The sequence below is a fragment of the Acanthochromis polyacanthus genome, chromosome 8 (assembly GCF_021347895.1).
Source record: "Acanthochromis polyacanthus isolate Apoly-LR-REF ecotype Palm Island chromosome 8, KAUST_Apoly_ChrSc, whole genome shotgun sequence".
In the NCBI taxonomy this organism is placed as follows: domain Eukaryota; kingdom Metazoa; phylum Chordata; class Actinopteri; family Pomacentridae; genus Acanthochromis; species Acanthochromis polyacanthus.
The window spans coordinates 5,497,169-5,521,630 of record NC_067120.1 but is presented as its reverse complement, the minus strand read 5'-3'; the positions used below and the strand labels follow the sequence as shown (position 1 = coordinate 5,521,630).

Below are 24,462 nucleotides of genomic sequence, written 5' to 3'. Positions count from 1 at the left end.
TGTTGTCGCCAAAGTAGTTAAATGACAAAGCATTACAAATCGACTTTAAAGAAGCACATCACACTTTGTTTTATCTCTCGTCTTATCCGAGAAAGAGCCAACCACCATTGAAACAGCAGCTGTCTCTGACAGACCAGGCTGTCTGCATGTTTAAGGTTTGAGTATGGCTCTTTCTTCTTAATTAGAAAGAGCATACATCTTTTATACACTTTCTAAAACGTCGACTTGAGACACGCTTTGAAAAATGCAATGATGTAGAGTTTTGTCAAAGGAGGAGGAAAGCCGGAGGGTGTTTTTGTCTGTGTGTGTGTGTGGAGGGTGGGTGTGAGGGGGGTTACAATATTGATGTTGTTGATAATAACAACAATGATAATGATTACAGCAACAAAGTCCATATCCATCACCGCCATCATCTACTTTATGGGCATAATTTGTCATTCTTCGGGAAGTTTAAACGAGACAGCGTTGGATAGTTCTTCTCCAACCTACCATGGTGTCTTTCATGTTGGGTTTTTTGTTTTTAAATTACATCACTTACATCACCAGGTCATCTTGTCAAAGTTTGCTGCTTCGCCTGTGCTGCTCTTCAACAGCTGTGTGTTATTTAGAGTTAAGGGCTCGAGTTTCAGACTGAAATCATGCTTAATGGACAAATCTGATTCTACGCTCCCAAATGTCAACAAAATCCAGCCGTCACTGATTTCATCCGACAAGTCTCTTTGATGCATGACATTCTTTTTAAATCTGTTTTGAGAAACTACATGAAACACTATGAGTGAGCCACACTGCTCTGCAGAGCAACATCTCCCCTCATTTGCGTGAACATGGGCACTATAATTTATTTAGTTTACATTCATCTGACCCACAACATCTTGCAACTGTAAAGGCCTGAAAATAGTCCAACATTTCTTTACTCCTGTTTGAGTAACAAAATTGCACAATATAGATGTAACCTAATAGACTGTCGCCCATTCTACATCATTTGCCTTGGTCTTAATAAGAAACTTGTAGTTCTGTTTTGTTTTGCTCCATTTTACTCTGTTTTGTCATGAGATCCATATAAAATTGGCATAGATGTATTTGCAGTGTTTTATGGCCCTTAGCTGGTGGTTATTTGAATATAATGCAACTTTAATGTGGAAATGATACTCACTGGTTATGCTGCATTAATAAAAAAGATCTTAAGACAAAAGTCAGGGTCATGAAAGGCCACACAGTAATATTCTAGTGGATCAAACGCACACTTATTTGCACTCACAGTTCCTGCACTGCACTAATGGATGGCATGCAAGATGGAGAGCTTTATCTCCATTTGCTTTTGTCCCCCATAATTTATTCAGCAGGGTCTGTCCTCTGTGTGTGTCTCTATGTGCTCAGGCTGCGTGTGTGTATCTGTGCGGGAATGGTCGTGTGTGTTTGTGAGGCTTTATGGCTTTAACTGTCCCTCTGTCCCCAGGGCATCAGCTCTTCCGACATACAGTAGCATAGTGTAAAGTCCCTCTTGTTAGATGGAGATTCTCAAAGGCACTAAAATATCGGCATCAGCAGAGAGTGCTGAGGAAGTAGTTGAAAGGAAAACTAACAAGATGACTCAATGATTATTTAGAAACAGTAAAGAGAATTTTGAATTAGGTGTACTCTATCCTGGGGGTTTAAGAAAAAAAAAAAGCATTTTTGGTAGTTGAGTAGATACATCATGATCTTTCCAAAACAGTGCATTATTCATGGGCTGTATTCCATGGAGCCCACGAAATGGAGTGGCCACAAACGGTTTCATTCTAAATCTGTTATCTGTTTTAAAGTGTGCTTACAGTTTGTTTCTTGTATTTGCAGGGCCAGAGTTATGGTGGACTGCCATTTAACATGAGGTTGGAACTGTGATTGAACCGGCAGGTAAATACTGAAATATAAGCTCAACCTTGATCACCTCCTGTCTAATCTGAAATATGTGACATAATTCTTTGTCATTTCATATGTTGTCCCCAATCGCAAAACAGTGATTTTAGAAGGAGTACAACATCAAGAGTTGCAGAGAAGGAAAGCTGTTATTTCAGTGTGGATGCACCTGACTCCCTAAGAATCCACACTTTCAGCCAAAACAAATCACACTTGTTATATCAGCAAACTTACTGTTGCTCTTGTCTTAAAGTGTGGAAACTCGGCACAGGAAACGCTCTGTCTGAAAGTGTTTAATTCTGGACTGGAACACATGAATCACCAGCATGTTTTCCTGCCTTCTGCCCCACATATGCTGGGATTAGCTTGTAGCCCCCCTGAGATCATGAAAATGATTTAGTGGGAAAAGTTCATGAATGGCACAATGAATGAACTTCACATTTCTACTAATTTGTTTTATATTAATTAAATTTATTTCGGCTTTTACATGACTAAGCCACTCAATGCTTTCTAAGTTATCCTATCTGCAGTGGACTGAGCATAGCAAATGCACCATCTTTTAATATAAGAAGAGGCGGCCCAAATGTTTGAGTTTTTTTAAATGTCATCATATAAATCCAGGGATGTTGTTATTGAGTAATTGGACTATATTTTGAGAGCGAAAACATTCTCATCCTTCAGGGACACCTTACAAGTCTGTGATATTGATTTTCTTTTTTTAAATCCATAAAGACTGAATAATTTGCTGATATATTGAAACCACACTTGAATTTGTTTAGCAGGCTGTCTGAGAAAATAATCATCCAGGAAAATTGGGGCATTATGGAGGAACAACATTTGCACCATAGGGTGTACTGGGTCCTTTAAAATCGCCTCCCTTTCGGGGGCTGCTTTACGATCATGCGGGGCAATTATTGCACATAATGACTCCCACAAGATGGCTAACTATACCATTATGCATCCACAATCATGATTAAAAGGTTGAAATAGTATTGTGGGTGCACTGTGGGCATCACTTGACTTTACAAAGACTAGATGAAGAAAGAACAAGTATCTGTCAACAACTATTGGACCATTTTAGACTTATTTTGTTGATCTTTATGTGCTTTTGTCAATTAGTCTGATATTCAAGCTTTTTCAGAACACACAAGCTGTACTGAAATGACTTTCATCCAAGGCCACAGTAATGATAAGTGCACTGTATAGAAACTTTATAGGAAATAGTAGAACGTACACCCCCTGTCAAAAGTTTTAGGACACTGTCTCATTCAAATAAAGTAGAACCTATCCTACAACATTTGACAGGGGGTGTATTTCATCATATGGATGTGATCAGGGCAGGACTCTGATCATACATGTAAAGTTTCAGGCAGATTGGAGCATGTTCAGGGCATTTACACAGCATTTGAAATTTCATGGCGAAGGATCAAAATGCCAGAGGCCGCCACAGACACGCCCTTTGACTTTGGAAAAAGATTTTAATAACTTTGGATCATTAAGGCCTCCTGTATGTACTGGCCGAATTTGAGGTGAATTGGAGTTCCCCCCTAGGAGGACTTCGCTCTAGAAAAAAATGAAAAATGGGCAAAATCTGACATTCAACGCAAAATAGCTCACTTCCTGCTGGGTTTAGAATGTGGCTGTCACTGACTTTTTTGTTCAGCCTGATGTGCTGCATATGTGTACCAAATTTGGTAGATACACCCCCTGGCAAAAGTTGTAGGACAGGTTCTACTTTATTTGAATGAGAAAGTGTCCTAAAACTTTTGACAGTGGGTGTAGTTTGGATTTTTATCAATAACTCAAATTTCTTCAGTTTTTATGTGGTGCAGAGAGCATATAACTTGCACAAACTTGATATGCTACATACATATAAGGCACATATTTCACAACCTTTAACAGCAAGAAAGCGATTACTGCTGGTTTCTGCTTGTAAAAAAAGTGTCCGAGTGTCAAATCAGCACTGGCACTGAAGGGTTAAGAAATCAGCAATTATTTGACTGATAGACAAGGACAGAGAGAGATTCATAAGTCTTGCAGACTTCAGTCACTTCAGTCCCAGGAAAATGAGAAATGACATGCGGCGTCTTTGCTGCATGAGTAAATGCGTGTTACAATAAGGAAAAAATGTAGGATTTTAAGCCACCAAAGTGGAAAAACAAGGAGCATGTGACTCTCAGCAGTGTTTCTATGCTGGTACTTGTGCTCACAAGAAGTCTATTTTCACAAGACATTTCACCTTTGTGTCAGGGATTTTTTAGATCCCTGTTGGACTGCACAGAGGAATATGCCTGTGGTGTGAACAGTCCTGCTGCAACTCATGCATGTAACTTCCACTACATGTCTGCTCTACTTTTGGTGTGAACTGCTGTCGCCGTGTCAGGGAGCTTTTTGCTCGGCAAACACTGTTGCTGTAGGCTGATGGTGCTGTTTTGTCTGTGTTGGAAATACAATGTGTTGTCATATTTTTGCATCTATTATCCCAGCCACAGGAAAGCATTCCAGGTTTGTATTTTTTTCCCTGTTTTTTTTTTTTGCAGTCGATGCAGCAGCAAATCAGGCATTGACTATTTGGGCTTTTTTGAAACTCTGTTAGTTCCCTCGTGATGCTTTGAAAGCTCACATATAAAAGTGCTGTCTGTCAGACCTTTTTAAAATCTAAATGGCATTCAACTTACTTGATATGACTCGCATGAATAGTTGCTTTTGTGATTCACTTACTTCAAGGCTTCTTTTCATGTGGTATTTCTCTTATTTTATCCACTCACTATAACCATCCCAGTGGGGTGGGAGATTGGATGCCTTCATGGAAGCAATATTGAATTTGTGCAATGGAATCAATTGACATGTTTTTATTTTCTCCAGAATGTAGCCATTCCATTTGGCAACACATTTTAGAACAGCTAGTAACATAGATGGTCGGAAATGTGTGTATTCATCACAGTGATGTGTTATTGAATGGAGGACAGTGTAATTAGTCTTATCACAGAGCAGCTACAAACTTAAAATGTGCATCCTTGGAACGGCCTTCGGTGTTTTCTGAATCAGAGCTTCAATGAATTAAAACAAATTAGGACAAGGGTAATTTATTCATTTAATAATCTACGACTTTTCATAGGGCTGTAGAAAGCGATACTGGGAAAAAAGTATCAATCTGGTGCTTCATTACTTCTCTGACTTTGCCATTGAAAAGTAGTTGTTAAGTATCATGTGAGCAACAGATTGAAAGTTACAACATTAAAAACTATTTTAAATAAAGCAAAAGAAAACAAACGGCTTACACAAAGTCCAAGGTTATGTAAAGAAAGAAACATTTTAACTGCATTGTTGTCTATCTGAATAAAAAGGAGATAGAGCATTCAGAGCTTGGATTATCACGCACATTCACACTGTATTTCAACTGTGTGTGTGTGTGTGTGTGTGTGTGTGTGTGTGTGGGTGTGTGTGTATGTGTGTGTATGTTGTGCAAATTATTTAATAAGAATTAGATGACAGATGTACCACTCAACAATCTGTTCAGATTCATGTAAATGTGGATAATTTATGAAGTTGTTTCAATCACTTCTATTTGTTGCAGATAACTCTTAATTGTAATTTATTGTTTCCAAACCACCAGAGGTCCCCCCACTCTCATTGTTACCTTAATAATATGTATCAAACACATTTTATTTGACATTTGGAGGTACTTAATGCTTTTCTCACTGTTAATAGCGAACCTCTTTTGAGCAGATTCTCTATAGGGCTGACCTTCAGTCCGACTGATGTTAATAAGGTACACTGACACATCAATCAAGGAGACGTAACACGATTGTGCCCTTGAACATGTCAACACTGAATAGATCTCAAAATCAGTCATATGTTCAGAGACGTGAAGCAGAAGTGTGTTTATTTCCAGACGTTCAGACTCAGTCCAGTGATACAATTTCTGTCTGTTTCTCAGCAGAAATCTTCAACACTTCTTATTTTATTAATTAGCAATTAGGCTGGATTGTGTTAGTCCGAAGGGATTATAAACACACAAGAATTAATCTGAAAGCCAAATGAGTTCATTCACACATTCTGTCTCTATTTTAATACATTTTCTGACACCGTAGCCTCAGGTTTTGTCTCTGGTTTGTAGATACCATCAGTGAGCTCCCTGTCTCCCTCTTATCTCGGATGTTCTCTCAAGCCCCAAACTCAACCACAGAGAGAAAGTACTGAATGGATGTCCGGGTTCACAGCCTCAGAATGACCTCTGCATGGATCGGAAAGACTCAAAGTGATGCATGCTAACCCTGACCTTAAGCAGACACCGACGTGACAGCAGCATTACAGACTCCTTCATCCCGCATCCTTGAAGAGCAGTTAGCAGCCATTTTCAGCCCACAGCCTCTCAGAGACGCTTACAGGGTGAAGAATGATTTTATCAGGATCTCTTGTCACCCACGAGCTCCCACCTCGAGCACACTGTGAAACAAGAAGGCTGTCACGTACACAGCTTGTGAAAATTTGTACATGCTAAAAACACAAACCACAGACACACTTCACACACATACAGAACTGCTATAGAAAACCTATTACATGAGTGTATTTCTTTTCTTTAGAGTGATCAAAACATCATTTAGCAATGACTCAAGGAGATGAATTTTATTTTCATCGGAAATAGGAAATACTGTGGTTATGTACAGTATGTGGATAGTTGTACAAACTGTATGTGTGTGGAAATGTGTGGGCACTTAAATTTGTGTCAAAACACAAAGAAGAAGGTGTCACTCCAGAGTTCAATCTCTGACTGAGGAGGGGGGCTGGCTGCTATGCCTTTACGTACAACTGGCCTGCACCTGAATATGCAAGTGTGATTCTGTGGAGTAACGATACGCCTTCCTCATCACGCTCTGGTGACACACCGCTCTCTAGCAGATACCAGAGCGTTGACTCACTGAGGCATCATTGCTGAAAATGACTTCATTCTAAAACAGAAGATGCATCATAGTGAGAAACTGTATGTTCACATAAAGAACAGAGGGAACTTGTGGAAACTGTAGGAAAGTTTGCAAAAGGTGATTTTTTTCTGTATTACTTTTGTATTATTGAGCAAAATCTTCTATTCCACGCTCAGTACAGTGGCAATACCCCTCTGCAGATACTACAGAAAGGAGAAATTGTGAAATTTATGCAGTGTATTCACTCGTTAGTCATTTTTTAAAGGCAAACACTGTACAGCGGTACTGATTGTGAGCACAGCTGCAGCTGCTCTGTGTGGCTTATTCGGACTTTGACTGCTGCTGTGGTTAAATCTATAGTGTTATGATTGTGTCCAGCTGGTACTGTTTGAACTTGCAGTGCTTCTATGGTCAATGTGTCACCAGCACACCGCAGGAGTTCAAGAAGTTTCCATAAATCGCTCAACCGTAGTTGAATACATACAACCGTTGCGTGCAGTCATCCATTTTAAAAAAAAAGTGTCACAGCCATAATTATAACAACACCTTTCATCCCAGAGGCAGCCATGTCATTGCAAAGCTGCAGTCATAATCAGAGCTATATTCAGCAGAGGTCAGTAAACCAGCTTCTGTAGTTTTCCTTCTAAATGCAGTGGTACAGTCTTGTACTTGACTCTCGCTGTGGTCAGTCAGTGGTGGTGGACTGCACGATGCTATATTACAGGGCATCCTTTCTATATGCGTCAAAGGAAATTAACTTATCTTTGCAAGATAACACAATCTGTACGGTGAGGTAACAGAATAATTGTGAGGAAATGCAAGAATAAAAGAAGGACGAAATCCCGCTTTGACCGATCAAGTGCTCTGTGAGACATAAACAGAAAGATAACATTTTACTTGTTAGGTACATGGGGCAAAACATAAACATCACTCACAGTGTAGAGGTCATTTACAGACTGTAAAAACTGCCAATAAAATATTTTCAATTCAGTTTTGGTCTTCAATATATTGTCATATTATACAATGTTCCTTTCAATTATTTTAGATCTGAAGTCTATTACTTTTCACCCCTCTCTAATAAAAAAGTATTTTTCTTGTTAGATTGTGTAGCAATGTGTAGAATATGAAAGCTAAGAGGAGTCGAGTCATATCAACTTTTAGTTCCATGAAAATCATCTTGTCCGGCCTTAAGAGTGGCACAGATGTAACTCTGTTGCTGACAGATTGTTCTTCTTCCGCTCATTCCAACTCGCTACACCAGCCCACCTACAACTCTGCCCTACACTACCCAAACTGCAATACTGGAGTTGTATTGAAAGTGTTCAGTCATGCATGTTTGAACCCAAAACTAATTCTAAAGAAGAATTGCATCACATAAAAATCCATTCTGCAAGTCAACAGGATTGGTTTTCTTGGGTTTGTTTCATACAAAACCTTGGAAGTCTGAGTCCATGTTTTTGAGATCACCATCACTAAGCTGCAGTTTCAAGTTGGAGATGCTCAGCCATTATGCTGACTGCTTGTTTTGTTTGTATGTGTTCTAACTTATTAAAATCACTATATTTCCATGTTAAGAAGGTATGAAAAACTCTTCATCAAAGAGGGTCGTTACATTGTGCTACATGCTGAGTCACGCAATAAATATCTGGTGCAGATCCCATTGCTGACATTTGTTAAATAACTCAAACATTTGAGTTACCCTATTATAATCCCCTCTGTCCTTCACATTTTGCTTTGCTGTCTCCACTGTCAAAGCTAAAACAAAGGAGGTTTTCCCTATATCAGTGAAAATGACATATGTAGAAATAGAGTTCCATTTAGATTTTAATATGAATCCAAGGAGAGGCAAACAAGTTCTTCCATTTTCATGTCATCACCTGACTAGCATTGTAAGACTGACAGCTGGACAACATAATGCAGTCCCAAATGTTTTCAGGTTGCAATAAATAAATAAATACATAAAAATTGTTACAGAAAATGTATAGATGTTTGCACACATTTTGCTCAAAATGATTTACGGATTTGGATTTTCAGCCAAATATGTTTGGAAAACATGAAATTGACCAGTCCATCAAATAGTTGGCTAAGCAATACTCTCTGTGTTTATCCAGACTGAATACAGGAATCAAAAACAGCTCTTCTTAAGGGCTTCTGGGTCCCAAATAGTTGAAATGCATAACAAAAGACCCAAACAATAACAATACGGTTTGGCTGTTGTTGTTGCATGTCATGTATTTTTCTCTGACATTTCTTGTCCATATTTATTCATTTGTTAAGACAGGAAATGAAGGCAAAATGCTCACAAACAATTGCAGACAAATCAAACAATTTCTGACATCCGTGTGTTAATAGTAATTATGGCTCTGTGTTGTGATAATGTTTTGATATAAGTTGCTTGTTGCACTCAAATCATTTGCAGGTGCAGTAGCTGAGACAGAATGTTTACTTACAGCCAACAATACAACAGCTCATTAGAGGAGTTTGTTTCTTTCTAATGACCTTTTTTTCCCCCTTTGACTGTATACTAATTGTTTTCTATTAGGACTGCAAGTTAGTGTTAACAAGGTGGCAAAAACCTTTTCTGCCTTGTCACACTGAATTCAAACTGTACATTAAGATGACTCAGCAACGAAGAAGAATTAGAAATGCAGCACTTGGAGCTCAGAATCTTGCAATACATTGAAATGTGTTGGCTGAATTTGATATTATTACAGGACCACTGGGTTCCCTGTGAAACAAGAGAGACATCATACACTTATGTAATTTAGTTGGGATCAAAATTATTGATTCTTGCAGGTATAACTGAAATCTCCCAACCCACCCGAGGCAACAAATCTGCCACCACACCGGGCTTAAGTGATATTTAGTAAATCCAGATCAAAGCGTTCTATGTATCGCTTTTCCCCATTTTATTCCTGAATAGACCTGGGATCCATATATTTAATCAAGTGTTTTAACTCACATGTATTCTGCCCCTGAAAGTGTTTGATCAGCTGATTTATAAGGGGACGCTGCTTAAATCAATATTTGTTAGATGCATCAAATTCATTTCACCATCTTGTTGTGGATGAGACAGACAAGCTGTGAGTGGAAGGATGTCAGGCTGTGGGCAGGGGAGCAGCTGTCAGTTTGTCTCACTTGGCTAGTTAGCACCAATTCAAAGTACTCGGCTTGTCTGTTTCACTTGGCTGGTTAAAACAAAAGACACTGAACAAGAGCTAAAGTATGACCATTTTCTACATTTTTTTTTTGTCTTTCAAGATCCCTGAACACTTTATTTTTGGTTAGCTTAAAATAAATGCACTCATCTGTGGGAGAAACAAGGGACACATATGACAAATTTTACTTTTGTAAAGACAGTAAAGACTTAATTGCAAGGTGCAAATATACATAATCAATAAATGTGCTGCGCAAATGTAATAGACTGAACACATTTTCAAGTTTTCAGATATTTGAATTAGGTGAATAAGGTTAGAGTAGCTGTCATGAAGCTCCACTGTGATTCAGTTAATAGTAACATACAACTTGACAGCGCACAAAGAAAAAGAAAACAAAATGAAGAACTAATTTGAAACTATAAGGCATGAACACCTCGGTTACACACGCCAGTGGTGGAACAGCTTGCACATGAGAGAGAGAACAGTCATGAATATCCAGAAACATTTTAGATGTTTCTGTAACTGAAATTCAAATTTGAAAATTCTTATTATATGTGCCAAGATCAGAAATTATGGGGAAAAATAAAAGACAAACTGTATTACACTATGTACAAGCCTCGAACAAAGAAATGAGTAGAAGACCAGCATATCTCCTCTGAGAGACTCGCACAGTAATGTCTCAGTAATATCAAACACCGTGTAAGCAGTTACTTTTTAGAAAACACACTCCATGCGGATCAAATGCACAACCGCCATAGTCGGGCTAATTAGTGCTTATTCAGTGATCAGCTACAGATAATATACAGTATATTTATTGATGTTTTATGTGTGTAGGGAGATTGGTGTGATGTGAGTCAGAGGAAGAGGTTATATGCAGATAAACCATTTAATTATGAACAGTTTATGTATATGTGAAAGTGCTTACCATGAGCTTATTGTGAGGTAAACTTCCATTTCTGTTGCTTTGTGCGTATTAATTACTCAGACCCACCTAGAGAAGTCATTATGCCTGTACTTCGGAGCGTGGTGCAAGAGGTAATTTAAACCAAATGTTGAGTACATGATGTGAGCATAAAATCCATCTATTTATTTGTGATGTCTCTTTGATAAATCTGAGTAAATAGGAATAAATACTTCTTAAGAATTTAGCTTCTGTCAGAGAAGACAGCAGTGATGCGATTATTCTATTTTTATTGTAAGGTCAAAGGCTGTATGGAAACATCTCATCTTGAAGACAATAAAAAATAAAAAGTACAAATAATATTGCAATTATAGAGGCAAAGCAGTGGAGTCATGTGGAGGACACACTTTTTTCATCTTTAGAATATAAACACAACTGTTTGGGCAGATACACAGCAGCCCTGGTTCAAGGAGAGGAAGTCACGTCCTGTTTTTAATTCAGTAAAATCCTAACAGAGTGGTTAAAACAAAACAGAAAAACGGAATGCAAAATATGTCTACATGTGACAATGTGATAATTACAATACAAAGGGTAACCTTCACTTAATCTTTCTATTGCACCGGTCATGATGTGTTTATGCTGTGAGGCTGCAGATAAGGAGAAGGCTTGCGTTGCATGCGGTGGGTATCCCTCCCACACTGAAATCCTTGAAGGATTGTGGTTTATATTTGGAGCTGTTGCAAGATTGCTGGCATTATCAAGAAGTGACCTGATTTGATTTATATCTCATTAATCTCCCTCTCTCCCTCTTTCTGTCTCCCGTGCATGCCGACCTTACTCTGTCACAGACGTTTCTCTCTCTCTCTGCAGTCTCTCATCATCCTTTCCCTTCCATGCTATGCGGTGTGAAAGCCAAAGCTTCTGTCAGTCACTCTTCACTCAAAAGTTCATAATCAGCGGGCACTCAAGCATTAACTGAGTGAATAAAGCCTCGGGCGAGTCCCCTCTCACTTTCCTCACCTTTCAAATGAAGCCATGGATGTGTTTGTGAGGACTCGAGACAGGAAATGCTTGTTGACCATGCAAAGAGAGCAGAGGAGAATCACTCAGCGCTTCATGCCAAGCTGTGTCGTTACCAGACCTATTTTAGGGGGCTTTAGCCCCACTTGAATTTCCTGTAGACCTGCTAAATTATTCAGTCCTTTATGGCTGATTTATAATGCAAAAATACGATACAGACTTCAGAATACTCATGAAAAGGGTAGAGGCCCAGTAGAAAACTTTGTGCAGCACAATGTGTGCACTGACAAGCTAAATGTCTTATCTGTGTCAAATACACATAAAATACAGTCATGACGAGCTGAACAGATATGATCCACATGTGAAGTTATCATTATGGTGCCGTGTTCACAGAATTCGAGGAGACGAACTCACAGTTTGCTCATAAGATATTATACCTATAAAACAGGCTCGCTTTGTATGAATATACGCTTTTAGGTTCTGTATATTACACCCATCTGTAGATGTCTAAGTTAGAAGTGTCAAATAACAGTCCTTATGATTGCTGCAGAACCCGTAACACAGCAGTCAGTCTTTCTATGATACGTCCATCAGGTGCTTTTGAGAAAATTCTGTATTTATGTAATGACTGCACTAAAAGTTTCAATGATCATCTGTATCTTGTGTAAATTTAACAGACATAATATAAAGGATATCAAATAGTGACGGTTACGTCATCGACAGAATAGATTCAAACTCTATCTGGTGTATACTGCAGCTGCTGTGAACACTTAAAGTCTGTTGTATTGAGTGTGGATGTACTGTATATCAAATGAAAAGAAGAGCTGAGCAATATCAGACAAGCAGCTGTTGTATTTGTGCTGTATACATATTGATTAGTTGTGTCAGTCAAAAGGATGAGTCTCTTATTTCTTTAAATTTTCCCACTGGTTACCTTGAATTGGTAGAATCTCAGGGAGGGTATGTTGGAAAAAGTGCTATATATAAAGGATTGTGAAGTGCTTCTGTGTGTTTATAGGTATATCTGTCAGTGCATTTTTTTCAGTAGCTGAGTCAAACCACGTCATACTGTCACTGCATTGTAAAAACACGAAAGAAAAATATTTTGATACTAAAAATGATCGGTAATCAGTTGGCTTAGAAATATGACCCATTTGTTCTCGATATTCTCACTAATATAAGCTTTTGTAATGTATTAGTATATGTTATTTTTCGGTACTTAATGTTGGCTTTAGGCTACTCAATCGCATGCATCTAGTAATAACCTTATTCCATTATAAATATGTTTAAAAGGAGGTCATTAAACATTTTTTAAAACTATGACTGCACATAAACATTTTTAAATGCTAAAATCTAGCCACAAAAAATATTTTACAAATATATTACATACTGTTGCTATTAATTTCTTCGCTGATGACACACAGTTGTGCATCAATTTTAAATGCAAAATACATGTATGTTCTCAAGAGGCAGCTTGCATTTCTGATGTGTCATTTGCATGCCATCGTTTTTTCCTTTGGGCTTCTCAATCTTTCGTTTCCATTTCTGTCACTTATATCCTGCAAGGAATGCCGGAAAGTGATCACAAAGCTCAAACGCTGTTCAGATATGAATTCATGTGATTCATTTGATTTGCCTTTTTAAATATGCCGTGCTTTTTTTCTCGTGTAAGATAACGGCTGTATGTAGCCATGTACTGACTTTCTTTGCATAGTTAGCTCCAGTGTGAACCGTTTTCATTTAGTAAAGCAGAAAATGAATTCACAAATGTTGCAGATCTTGCTCTTTAATTGTCTGCACTCCTGATAATCTGGGTCATGCTTTGGTACTCTCTACCAGACAAAGAAGCAGCTGGCAGTTCATAATCTGTTAGGACAAAAGTTTAAAAATGCATTCTCTCCTTAATCTCATTTTCCTTATCTCTTTTCATCTAATTCCATCACTGCACTATGTAAATCCAATTTTGCTGCTTTCATTGTCAGTATGAAGACATATTGTTTTGCTTTGTAAATCAACTTCATCTTTTCTGCTGCCATAATTTGGATTCTGCTCTGCTGATTCATTGTTTATCTCTTTTCAAGGTTTGATCTGCTGAAAAGGAGGATGAGTAAATAGTGGAATGAGATACAGGGATTGGGGGAGAGTTATCCACAAATCCTAACTGCAGCATATTTTCTAGTGGGTCATATTATTGATAGAATTTTACATTGAACACGCCTTTTTCTTTCTTCCTGAATAATGTGTTTACACCGTAAATACTCCTGACATTTTTTCAGTTTTATCCCCGATACCTTCTCCTGACAGGGTCAATAGAACATGAGAGAAGAAAGTTCATATTGCGCCTTGGATTGTGCCATAGTGAGTTGTTTTGTGGGACCTTATAATTCCTAACAAATTAAAGCCTCTATAATGGAATGTGATTTTCAGCCTGGTGTGTGATCCCTGTCACATTTGCCTCGTCCCCTGCATGAAAACACATTCTATCTCCACCCCCAGGCTTTGGCTGCTTGGAATTTGAATTTTGTAATTGAAGAATTAATGGAGTCAGTAATCAAGCAATTAATCAGTAGTTACAGTAATAGCCTGCTCGTTCTTAAGTGAAGAGCTTTCTGTTGCAGATTAGGGCTGTGTGTTGATATGTACTGTAGAGAAGCAGAAAATGCTGCAATCCAACAACAGCATCCATGCAAAACCAGCTGCCAATATTTCAAAGTGATGGAAAATCTGCTGTGTGTGTCTCTCACACGATGCAACACATTATTTGTCAAGTGTTCACAAGTGTTTGTCTCATATTCACGCATGTCTTCCTTTACAATATTTTCCAGACTAACAATAATATCCTTGTTTATTTCCTTAATGTGCTTTCTAATCTCACATTTCGGTGACAACAAAATAGAAACCTTCATTTCACTTCAATTAAAAATGGCGGTTGTTTTATCTTACAGTACTCATCAAACGCCTCCCAAGAGAACACTTGTCTCTCAGAGCTCACATGATTACCCCATTTATTGATTAAAAACATACTTGTATGACAGAGGCTTTCTTTCATTTAAATTGTACTTTAGCTATTTGCAGCTTAACAGCTAAACATTCCACAGGAGATCAGTGTTTATCACTGGCATTTCACTGGAGGTTGTAACACCAACACGTTGTTGGGAGTTTACATCTTTTTCTTCATGTCCGCATTGATTTTTTTTGAACGTGCTCCAGTTTCCTCCCACATTCAAAAACATTCAGGTCAGGTAGATTAGAGACTCTATAAATGTTTCTCTTTAACTGTGTTAGTGGTGTGGCTCTCTTACGACCTGCCCATAGTGTTTCCCTGTCTTTCATTTAGAGAGTAGCAAGGGGAAAAAAAATTCCAGCTTTCCCTGATGATAAAAACTATGTAGAATGCTGAACTGCCATTAGTCTGTACATAGTGACAATGTTCTCATTCCCACCTCAGCACTTGCATACATTGACAGTAATTACTGTATATATCAGTCCTGGGAAACAATTACAATTTTTATCGCGTGATTTTCTGCAATTCTTATTTTTTACTGAACAGGTACCGGCAGAAACTTTTTTTCTTTCATCAGGGAGCAGCAGAAACATTCTATGTTCAGTAGCAGCTGTTCCTGCTAGAGTGAGGTGAAGTGGTTGAGCACAAAAAAGTACACAGCTGGGACTGACTGTCCAGAAGACGTTTCAGTCTGTGAAATCCATGTTGGCACTTCTTTTTCTTCTGCCTTTTTGGGCATTAATGTCTAGGACAGCGAAGAGTGACAGGAAACATGGGGAGAAGAGCAATGGCCGTGGGACGAACTCGAACCATGACCGCTGTGTCGGAGACTATAGTGCCAGTTTGTATTGTCACACAAAAACCTTCCAGTGATGCAGCTTGAGGTTCATACATGCCGTCATTCGTTATGATCCCGACAACATTCCACAGACTGACGTCTTCCATAAAACTAATTGGAATACAGTCTATAGCTAACTACGTCACTGTGGCATTTGTTAGCTTGTCTTGTTTTAGTTTATCTCTATTTCTTCCACACGCTGCATCCAACCAGTCTGCCAAAGCCTCCCTCCATTGTTAGTTTGGGTGAGACGTGATGATGCTCATCCCAAAGTACTGATCTACATCCAGGCCTCCTGTGACCCATGGTTAGTCTGTCTGTGTATTCAGAGTCAGTGAGCAACGGATTTTAATAATAATAGAAAGAAAAACTGCATTAACACACAATAAAATAATTGTCTGCATTAATTAATTAATTAATTAATTAATGCAGCCAAATAGTTATTAATTAATTAATTAATGTGTTATTAACACGTTAACTTGCCCAGCCCTAGTAGATATATACTAGTTATTGAACACTGCAGCATCAGTCTAGGTCTTGATAATAAACTTGCGAAGCCACACTGGAATGTCATGCTTGAACACTGAAAATGAGTTAATTAGCTTGTTAGTAGTGTAACAAGCTGCACTCTAACAGATGTCTGTAGGAAGGCTTTTTTTTTAATATATATATTTAATACTTGAGTCTATGCACACATTTATTTTTATTTACTTATTTTCTCTGTGTGTCTCAGTCAAAATTGGCATCTGCTAGGATTATTGAATCGTAAGTCTTGTGTCAGTGGTATGGTGTCTCTAGAACTTATCAATGATTAGGTAAGCAAGTCGTGATTTATCCAAATGTTACAAAGTGCTTCTCAAGCCAAAAGCTTTAAATTTTCATAATCTAATTATTAAAGTGTTGCAAAGTTTAGAGTCAACCTCAGGCCATTGGGTCATGCGGAAGCCACTGCCGAGCTAATCTGAGAGACTGCAGCTTTTGATAAACACAATTCCAAGATTCCAGAATTCAATCAGAAATACCTCTGGCCGTGGAGAAAGACCAACTTTAGAGTTATATCCCCCCTGTGCTATCTCTTAGTAAAAGGACGGGCTGCAGCATTATGAACCATCTTCAGATGAGCCACAGCTCCTCGACAAAGGAAAGAGAATAAAGAAATACAGTAATAAAAGCATGACAACAAAAGCTTGGATTGGTTTTTCAGTTCTTTCAAAAAACAGAATATGCCTGATCTTAGAGATATTTCCTTGCTGTAAAAGCATGATTGAAAAAGCTCTCTAACATGAACTGTAAAATTTAAACTACAATGAAAATCCTCTTTGAATTTGCACCATCCAAGTAGATATAAAAGGTAATCTGAATTGTTTCATTGTTGTTTGCTTATCATTTATACTGTATGAATAGACATTTTTAACCATTATTCACAGTACAACAATGAAACCATGAGCATACTTGAAGAATACTAGTATCATTGAGTGGCAAATAGAAAGATAACATAAAGTGAATCAATTAGATAACATCTGTCATTCAGTCACACTCCATAGCAGCCATATCCAATTCACACTGTAAATCTTAATCAAAGACTATATTGTTTGTGTTTCCACAGTTTTGTCGGGCATGATTCATGAAGAGTTGCACAAACAAATTCCCCAGTCCCATTTTGGCTTGCGTGTTTGATATTCCGGTTGCATACATGCCTTTCAGTAACTGTGAGTTGTAATCAGACATTTCCAGATATCTTGACTCGACTGAAGGACTGCTGGGTGACGAGCCTCCTTATTATTTATGTCCCTCCAGTCTCAAATATAAATCACACAACACAGCAGTCATAGCTGCTTTTCTTCCCTCCTTTCCTCCACCCACAGAGATACAGCACAGAAGTCGGCAGCTTCATTGTGATTTTGTTTTATGTGACTGAAATTGAGAGTGCAAGGACTTTGCACCCAGAAACAAAAATGGATATAAAGCACTCCATCATGGCTACAAGTTTGTGTATGTGAGTGTATGTGTGATTATTAGTTTGCTACAAAGGATACACAAACCTAGAGAGTGTCTGAAGATGAAAACCCCATTGTTCCTTTAAAAATTTTTCATTGCTGTTTTAATGTGTTTTTGTTTTTCAGAATATTCTGTTTGTAATAATTTAGGAAAATTTGTTCCATCAATTACCTAATGGATCTCTTCTCTTTTCTGTCTCTACATTCCATTCCAGTGGGCCCACATCCTCTTTCAAAAGAGTGCAAGACCAGTCAATGAATTATGAATGTTAAACAAGATGACCTCCTCTCAGCAGCAGCAGATGATGCGAGGTCCTAGGTGGAACCGGGCCTTATCCGACCCTTTGTTTGTGCTGCTCCTGGCCCTCCAGCTGCTGGTGGTGGCAGGTCTGGTTCGTGCTCAGACGTGTCCCTCTGTATGCTCCTGCAGTAACCAGTTCAGCAAAGTCATCTGCACCCGCAGAGGTCTGCGGGATGTTCCCGATGGGATCTCTACCAACACACGCTACCTGAATCTGCAAGAAAATCTCATTCAGGTCATAAAGGTGGATAGCTTCAAGCACCTGAGACATCTGGAGATTCTGCAGCTGAGCAAAAACCACATACGCAAAATTGAGCTTGGGGCCTTCAATGGACTGGCCAGCCTCAATACCTTGGAGCTTTTTGATAACCGCCTCACCACCATCCCAAACGGGGCATTTGAGTACCTGTCCAAATTAAAGGAGCTTTGGCTGAGGAATAACCCCATAGAGAGCATCCCCTCCTATGCTTTCAACAGAGTGCCCTCATTACGGAGGTTGGACCTTGGGGAGCTCAAACGGCTCTCCTACATATCTGAGGGGGCCTTTGAAGGGCTGAGCAATCTGCGCTACTTAAATCTGGGAATGTGCAATCTGAAGGAAATTCCCAACCTTATTCCCCTGGTAAAGCTGGATGAACTAGAGATGTCAGGAAACCAGCTATCTGTCATCCGGCCTGGTTCATTTAAAGGGCTTATCCACTTGCAAAAGCTATGGATGATGCATGCCCAGATCCAGACCATAGAAAGGAACTCCTTTGATGACCTGCAGTCACTTGTGGAGCTCAATCTAGCTCACAATAACCTTACCCTCTTGCCCCATGATCTCTTCACTCCTTTACATCACCTGGAGAGGGTGCATTTGCACCACAACCCATGGAATTGTAACTGTGACATTCTCTGGCTAAGCTGGTGGCTTAAGGAGATGGTACCAGCAAACACAAGCTGCTGCGCTCGATGTAGCTCACCGTCCCACCATAAGGGACGATACATTGGCGAGCTGGACCAGAATTACTTTCACTGTTATGCTCCTGTTATTGTGGAGCCTCCCGCAGACCTAAATGTGACAGAAGGAAGCGCTGCAGAATTGAAATGTAGAGCCAGCTCCTTGACCTCAGTGAGCTGGATTACACCCAATGGTTCCATCATGACACACGGTGCATACAAGGTCAGAATCTCTGTGCTTAATGATGGTACACTGAACTTTACCAATGTAACCATGCAGGACACAGGCACATATACGTGTATGGTCAGTAATTCCGCAGGTAATACAACAGCATCTGCCACACTCAATGTGTCCTCCACAGAGAACAGCAGTTTCAGCTACTTCACCACAGTGACAGTGGAGACAATAGAGACACCACATAATGAAGGCTTCACCACGACTGTGCAGCAGAAAGTGGGCCCCACACCCTCTGGTGGTACATGGGAGTCTATTTCACCCACCTCTACAACAACCACCACGGTCCGAATTCCACTGTCCACCCGTGTCACAGAGAAGACTTACACGATCCCTGTCACGGAGCGGGGCGGAGAGGGCTCGCTGAACGGCTTGGATGAGGTGATGAAGACGACCAAGATCATCATAGGCTGCTTCGTAGCAATCACGCTCATGGCAGCTGTCATGCTGATAATCTTCTACAAGATGCGCAAACAGCACCACCAGCAGAACCACCACGCACCCACACGCACCATTGAGATCATCAACGTGGACGAGGACTGTGTAACGGGAGGCCCGGGCATGGAGGGCCACCTGACTCTGCCTCCTCTCGAGCATGAGCACCTCAACCACTATAACACCTACAAGACTGCATACAACCATGCCTCCACTATCAATTCCATACACAGCTCAGCGCACGAACCTTTGTTAATCCGGGCCAGCTCAAAAGACAATGTACAAGAGACCCAAATCTAATACTTTTGTCAGACATAATAAAACTGATGGAATTACATACAGGCATTACTGACAGGACATTAGTGACTATTGGTTGTGAGGACTGTGGCTCAAACATGGAGGAACAGACTCGTGTGTTTGGCGAATCAGTGGCTGGTGACTTTATTTCAATGACTTTGGGAATTAGAGTATGTCTACTGTTTCAAAAAGTGTCTTTACAAAACAGAAGTTATTTATTTAAGAAAAAATATTGTGGTTAAATCAAGAAAAAACTGTATTCTGCAATTATTTTTTCAGCACTTAATTCATGTTTTTTTTCCTTTTCTTTTCTTCCTCTCATGTCACTAATATGCTTTAAAACTCTGTTGGAAGACATCTGTCCAAGAAAAAAAATCCTGAAGCAAATCATTGTTTCTTTTATATTCCTTTTTTTGGTATAACTGTCAATTTTTGGATCAGATGAGATAGTAACCTCATTTTCCCCATGTATCAAAGAAATCTAGAGCACATTAGTGATTTTCTCCAGCTGTGGATTAAGTGATGAAATCTTTTGTGACCATCTGTAACTGAGATGAATTAAACACTTGTTCATCATTTTGCAGTGAGTGGCAGAACCGTTAGTGATGAAATTTGATCATAATTCACTGTTTAATTATAACTGTCACATACATTAAGCACTCTCTGCTCCGTCATCAACAGACTGAGGATCTTAAATGAGGGGAATACATCCTGCCTTCTGCTATTGTAAAAGTCAAGGCTTTCTACTTTAGAAGTGCATCTTTCAAGAGTCTATTGACCCGTCTTTGTGTTTCTAATGTATATGCAAAATATACTTTTATCCCTCATCCCAATCTGTGTTGACTCAAGTACCCGGCCACTCAGACATCTGATTCTTCTTCTTCTTTTGATTATTACATGCAATCAATTGCATTAAGATCCTCTGATATTCGGAAGGTCATGATACAGAAGCAGCCTTCTTGAGTACTTTAGAAATAACATAATTGTGACTGAAAAGGATGAGAATGATGTCTGTGTAGTTTTTTTTTTTTTTTTTTTTTTTTAAATTCTGGTGAAAATCCAAGGCCTCCAATGTTTCCAGTGTATCATGGCTTCACCTTTACCTTACAGTGCTTTGTACTGTTGCATATGAAAATGATTGCTTTGAAGCCACTTTTTTTTTTTTACATGCTGAGACCCCTTACCTCATCTGCAGTACTGCGGGAGCACTGTCAGAAGCAGACTGATGAGCTGAAGAAAGAGCTTAAACCCTTTATACAGCTGTCTGAGCACATCGCCTGTCATCTGTGTGCCACATTTCCACATGGGCAGTGCTTGGCAGCCCCAGATTCACACCCTGCCCCTGCCAACCACAGGACTTGGCCCTGCGTGGCAAGGCTTGTGCTGCGAGAGGCTTTAGGGATGAATGTGTGGGATCGGGCATCAACCAGATGTTTGGGTTGCACCTGCCTCTCTCCCCATCCCTTTGTGACAACACAATTTACATTTTAATTGATGTGCCCGTGGGCTTTGGATGGACACAGCTCTGCAGGCACCCATACCCTGGAAACCATTTCAAAGTCCCTACTGTAAAAAGTGGTGCCAGGAACCATAAATGCAGTGGTTAGGCAGACATTTGGCAGATGTCCCTGGGTTTATTTTTAGCAAGTAAGTGCAGTTTTTGCTTAACGGTAAAATATATAGCAAAGGTCAGGCCACTGTCATGCTTAACTCAGTTTTGTGTTTTTATTACATTAAGGTAATGTAACACACAGGAGAATCCCTCACAAAAATTGCAGCTACAGATTGTGTCGCGCACTTTCTGTGGATCCACTATCCATATCACTAACCCCAAAGAAGGTACTCCACCTAAGACTTGTATGATGTTGTGTGTTTCAAACTTTCATCTTTAGTAGGCCTGAAAAGCATTTGAAAGATGCAGTGCTGACCAAGTTTCAGATTACTGGTGGTTAGGAAGGACTCCACCGGTGGTTTTCACAGCAGAATTTCAACAAACCCACACAAACTTCCCAAACTACGCCTGCTGCATAATCAGCCTCTTTGCAGCATGTGCGTGCTCATCTTGTTTCAGTCACATAATTCACCAAAATATGGATAAAAAACAGCTCAATTTTTTTTCACTGTTACGGCTGAAAAGAAGCAATGTTCACGGTCTCTGAATGTTTAGGCACCTGCCTCCTGCTTTTCCATTGGCCAGAACCACTTTAAACTGTACAAGCCTCATTCCAAACTCCCTGAATATGAAGCAGAATACAGCAGAGTATTATTTTGATTACAGTTAATTGTCTGTCATTTCAGAGTAAAGACAAACCGGCAGGTAGTTGTAACTCCAAACCCTCTACAGTCACATTTAAAGGCTACATGAAGTGTTTTCTTCGCAAAATTACACACTTTAACCTGAAAATACTAAAATGTTACACTCCGAAGCTTAAAGTTTCAGCATTTTTCAAGTACAAAAATAAATATGATTCAGCTTATATCAAATCTTAATGGAATTAAACAATAATTGTCTAAAGCCCTATTTGCACAGAACTAGTATTACCTGGGGTACCAGTGATCGTTAATAAAACAATCGCATAGATTGTATACGTTAATAATCAATGTCTATATTCTATATTATGTGTTATGTAAAAACACTGCAGCAAATTACCCTCCATGTTTTGCCTAATACAGAGGACAACTAATAATGTTAGTTATGCTGGGAACAGCATAATTTCATTTAGTTACATATTTTTCTTCCTCTGCCAGATAAAGGATTACAGAGGTTTAAGTAGAAATTATTAATGGGAGCTCTGATACCATTTGAGATGCAAATGCAGGTGGCTGTTGTATTTACACAGTATGGAGACCCGACTGTATGTTTCAAGATAATTTGACAATGAAGATAGTCCTAATTTGTCCTGTAAATTTGAGTGAGTTAGTAACTCATTGTGACTAATATGTGCTGCACACAACACCGATGTGGGGAATAGATTTTGAAATAAAATGAGGTTCCCAGGAAGTATTAGCCCATACTGAGATAACAGATTACCCCATATCATGCTTTTTGTCACCACCTGGACACTATTCATCCCATAATTGCACTTGTCTTGAGCCGGGCACATTTGTAAACCATAGAAGGACCTGTGTGTGTGTCATTATTCTGTGTTTAAATTCATTCTGGTGGGATATGGATCACAGTTTTATTCACTTTATGTTGGAGACTATTACCATCTTCCCCTTTTGCCTTTAGTTGGAGGTAAATCGTCTGAAAATTTCAATGGTAAATTTGTTGCGTTTTAGTCAAGCTGTCTCATGTATGTAAGATATCTAAATATTTTTGGTCAATATTCCTTTTTTTTCCACATTCTTTTCTTTTTTCTGAGAGGGAATGCTGTTCTAGTGGTAGATTTATATGAAATACATTTTGAGAATAAAATAAAACAAAAACAAAAATTTTTAAATTTTGATTTTACATGTGCCAACAAAACCTGTTCTAAAAGTGAAAAAAAAGAGTAACATGCTGTAAAAGAATAAGAGATTGATTTTAATGTAAGCATTCTTTCATGACCTTTAAAAGATATGGAGACCGATTATAGAGACCAGACTTTGTAGTTCATACACAAAATATGGTTAAAATAAACTATTGTTGTTTTTCTGTATTGTCTGATTCTTGTTTTCAACTTGTGCCACAGGAGAATTTACATATTACACTATAATTGAAGAATTCATACTTTTATCTTCCACAACATCCATACACTTTTCCAACTATTACTGTTCTGTGATGCCAAATACATAAAGCATATAATTAGATACACTGTTTTATTGACAAATATGTTAATGTTTCAATTTCTATAAGAGAAAAACACAATATCTGAGATTCATTTAAATTCCTTTTGGTGTGCCTGTTTCTTGGCATTGAAGTCATGCTTTATATGTACAATGTAGCTTCTTGCTACCAATGGAATTACTATGCCTTTAATGTGACATTAACTCCACAATTTTAAGTGTTTCTTGCAAGGCATCACTGTAACTCAGAATTATTACAACATTTCAGGCACACTGACATTCAAAACCACAAGATATTCAGTGTATCACATAACATACTGGTAACTGGTATAGTTTTCTTCTTCAACACTTTTCCTAGATCTTTGTCTTTGCTCAGACACTGGTTTAATGTTATGTGACAAACAGCATTGATTAGAAAACACAGCTGCTGTTTAATACGCCTATACTTTGTTTACTATTCATAAGGATATGAAGATTTTCAACCATCCAAGCATTTCTAGCGATCTATCCCATTCAGAATAACAGTAACAAAGAGCAAGAGTAACGTTTTAGTGTCTGAATCCTACAGTCCCTCAAGCATTAAGTGGCTTAATGACATTATTGTTTTCTATGTCTTTGCACTGCCATTGTCAAACTACACATCTCTACATAAAATCCAGTCATTGCATTTTTTTAAATCAGCTAATGTAGAACTAGTGCAACCGTATTAGGAAAAAAAACAAAACATCTTATGATCTTATCTTAA

The 24,462-nt window shown here is 38.8% G+C and overlaps 1 protein-coding gene across 4 annotated transcripts in view; it reads left to right on the top strand.

Annotated features, from left to right (window-relative positions):
• Window positions 1-23,586, top strand: part of lrrc4ca (leucine rich repeat containing 4C, genome duplicate a) — a 172,705-nt gene extending 149,119 nt beyond the window's left edge. For all 4 annotated transcript variants that reach the window (XM_051951739.1, XM_051951742.1, XM_051951741.1 and 1 more), the window contains 2 exons: window positions 1,834-1,893; window positions 17,955-23,586. In XM_051951739.1, the coding sequence (XP_051807699.1) occupies window positions 18,006-19,952 (1,947 nt within the window). In that variant the 5' untranslated portion in view covers window positions 1,834-1,893; window positions 17,955-18,005 and the 3' untranslated portion in view covers window positions 19,953-23,586. The remainder of the gene's footprint in view (window positions 1-1,833; window positions 1,894-17,954) is intronic.
• The last annotated feature ends 876 nt before the right edge of the window (window positions 23,587-24,462 follow it).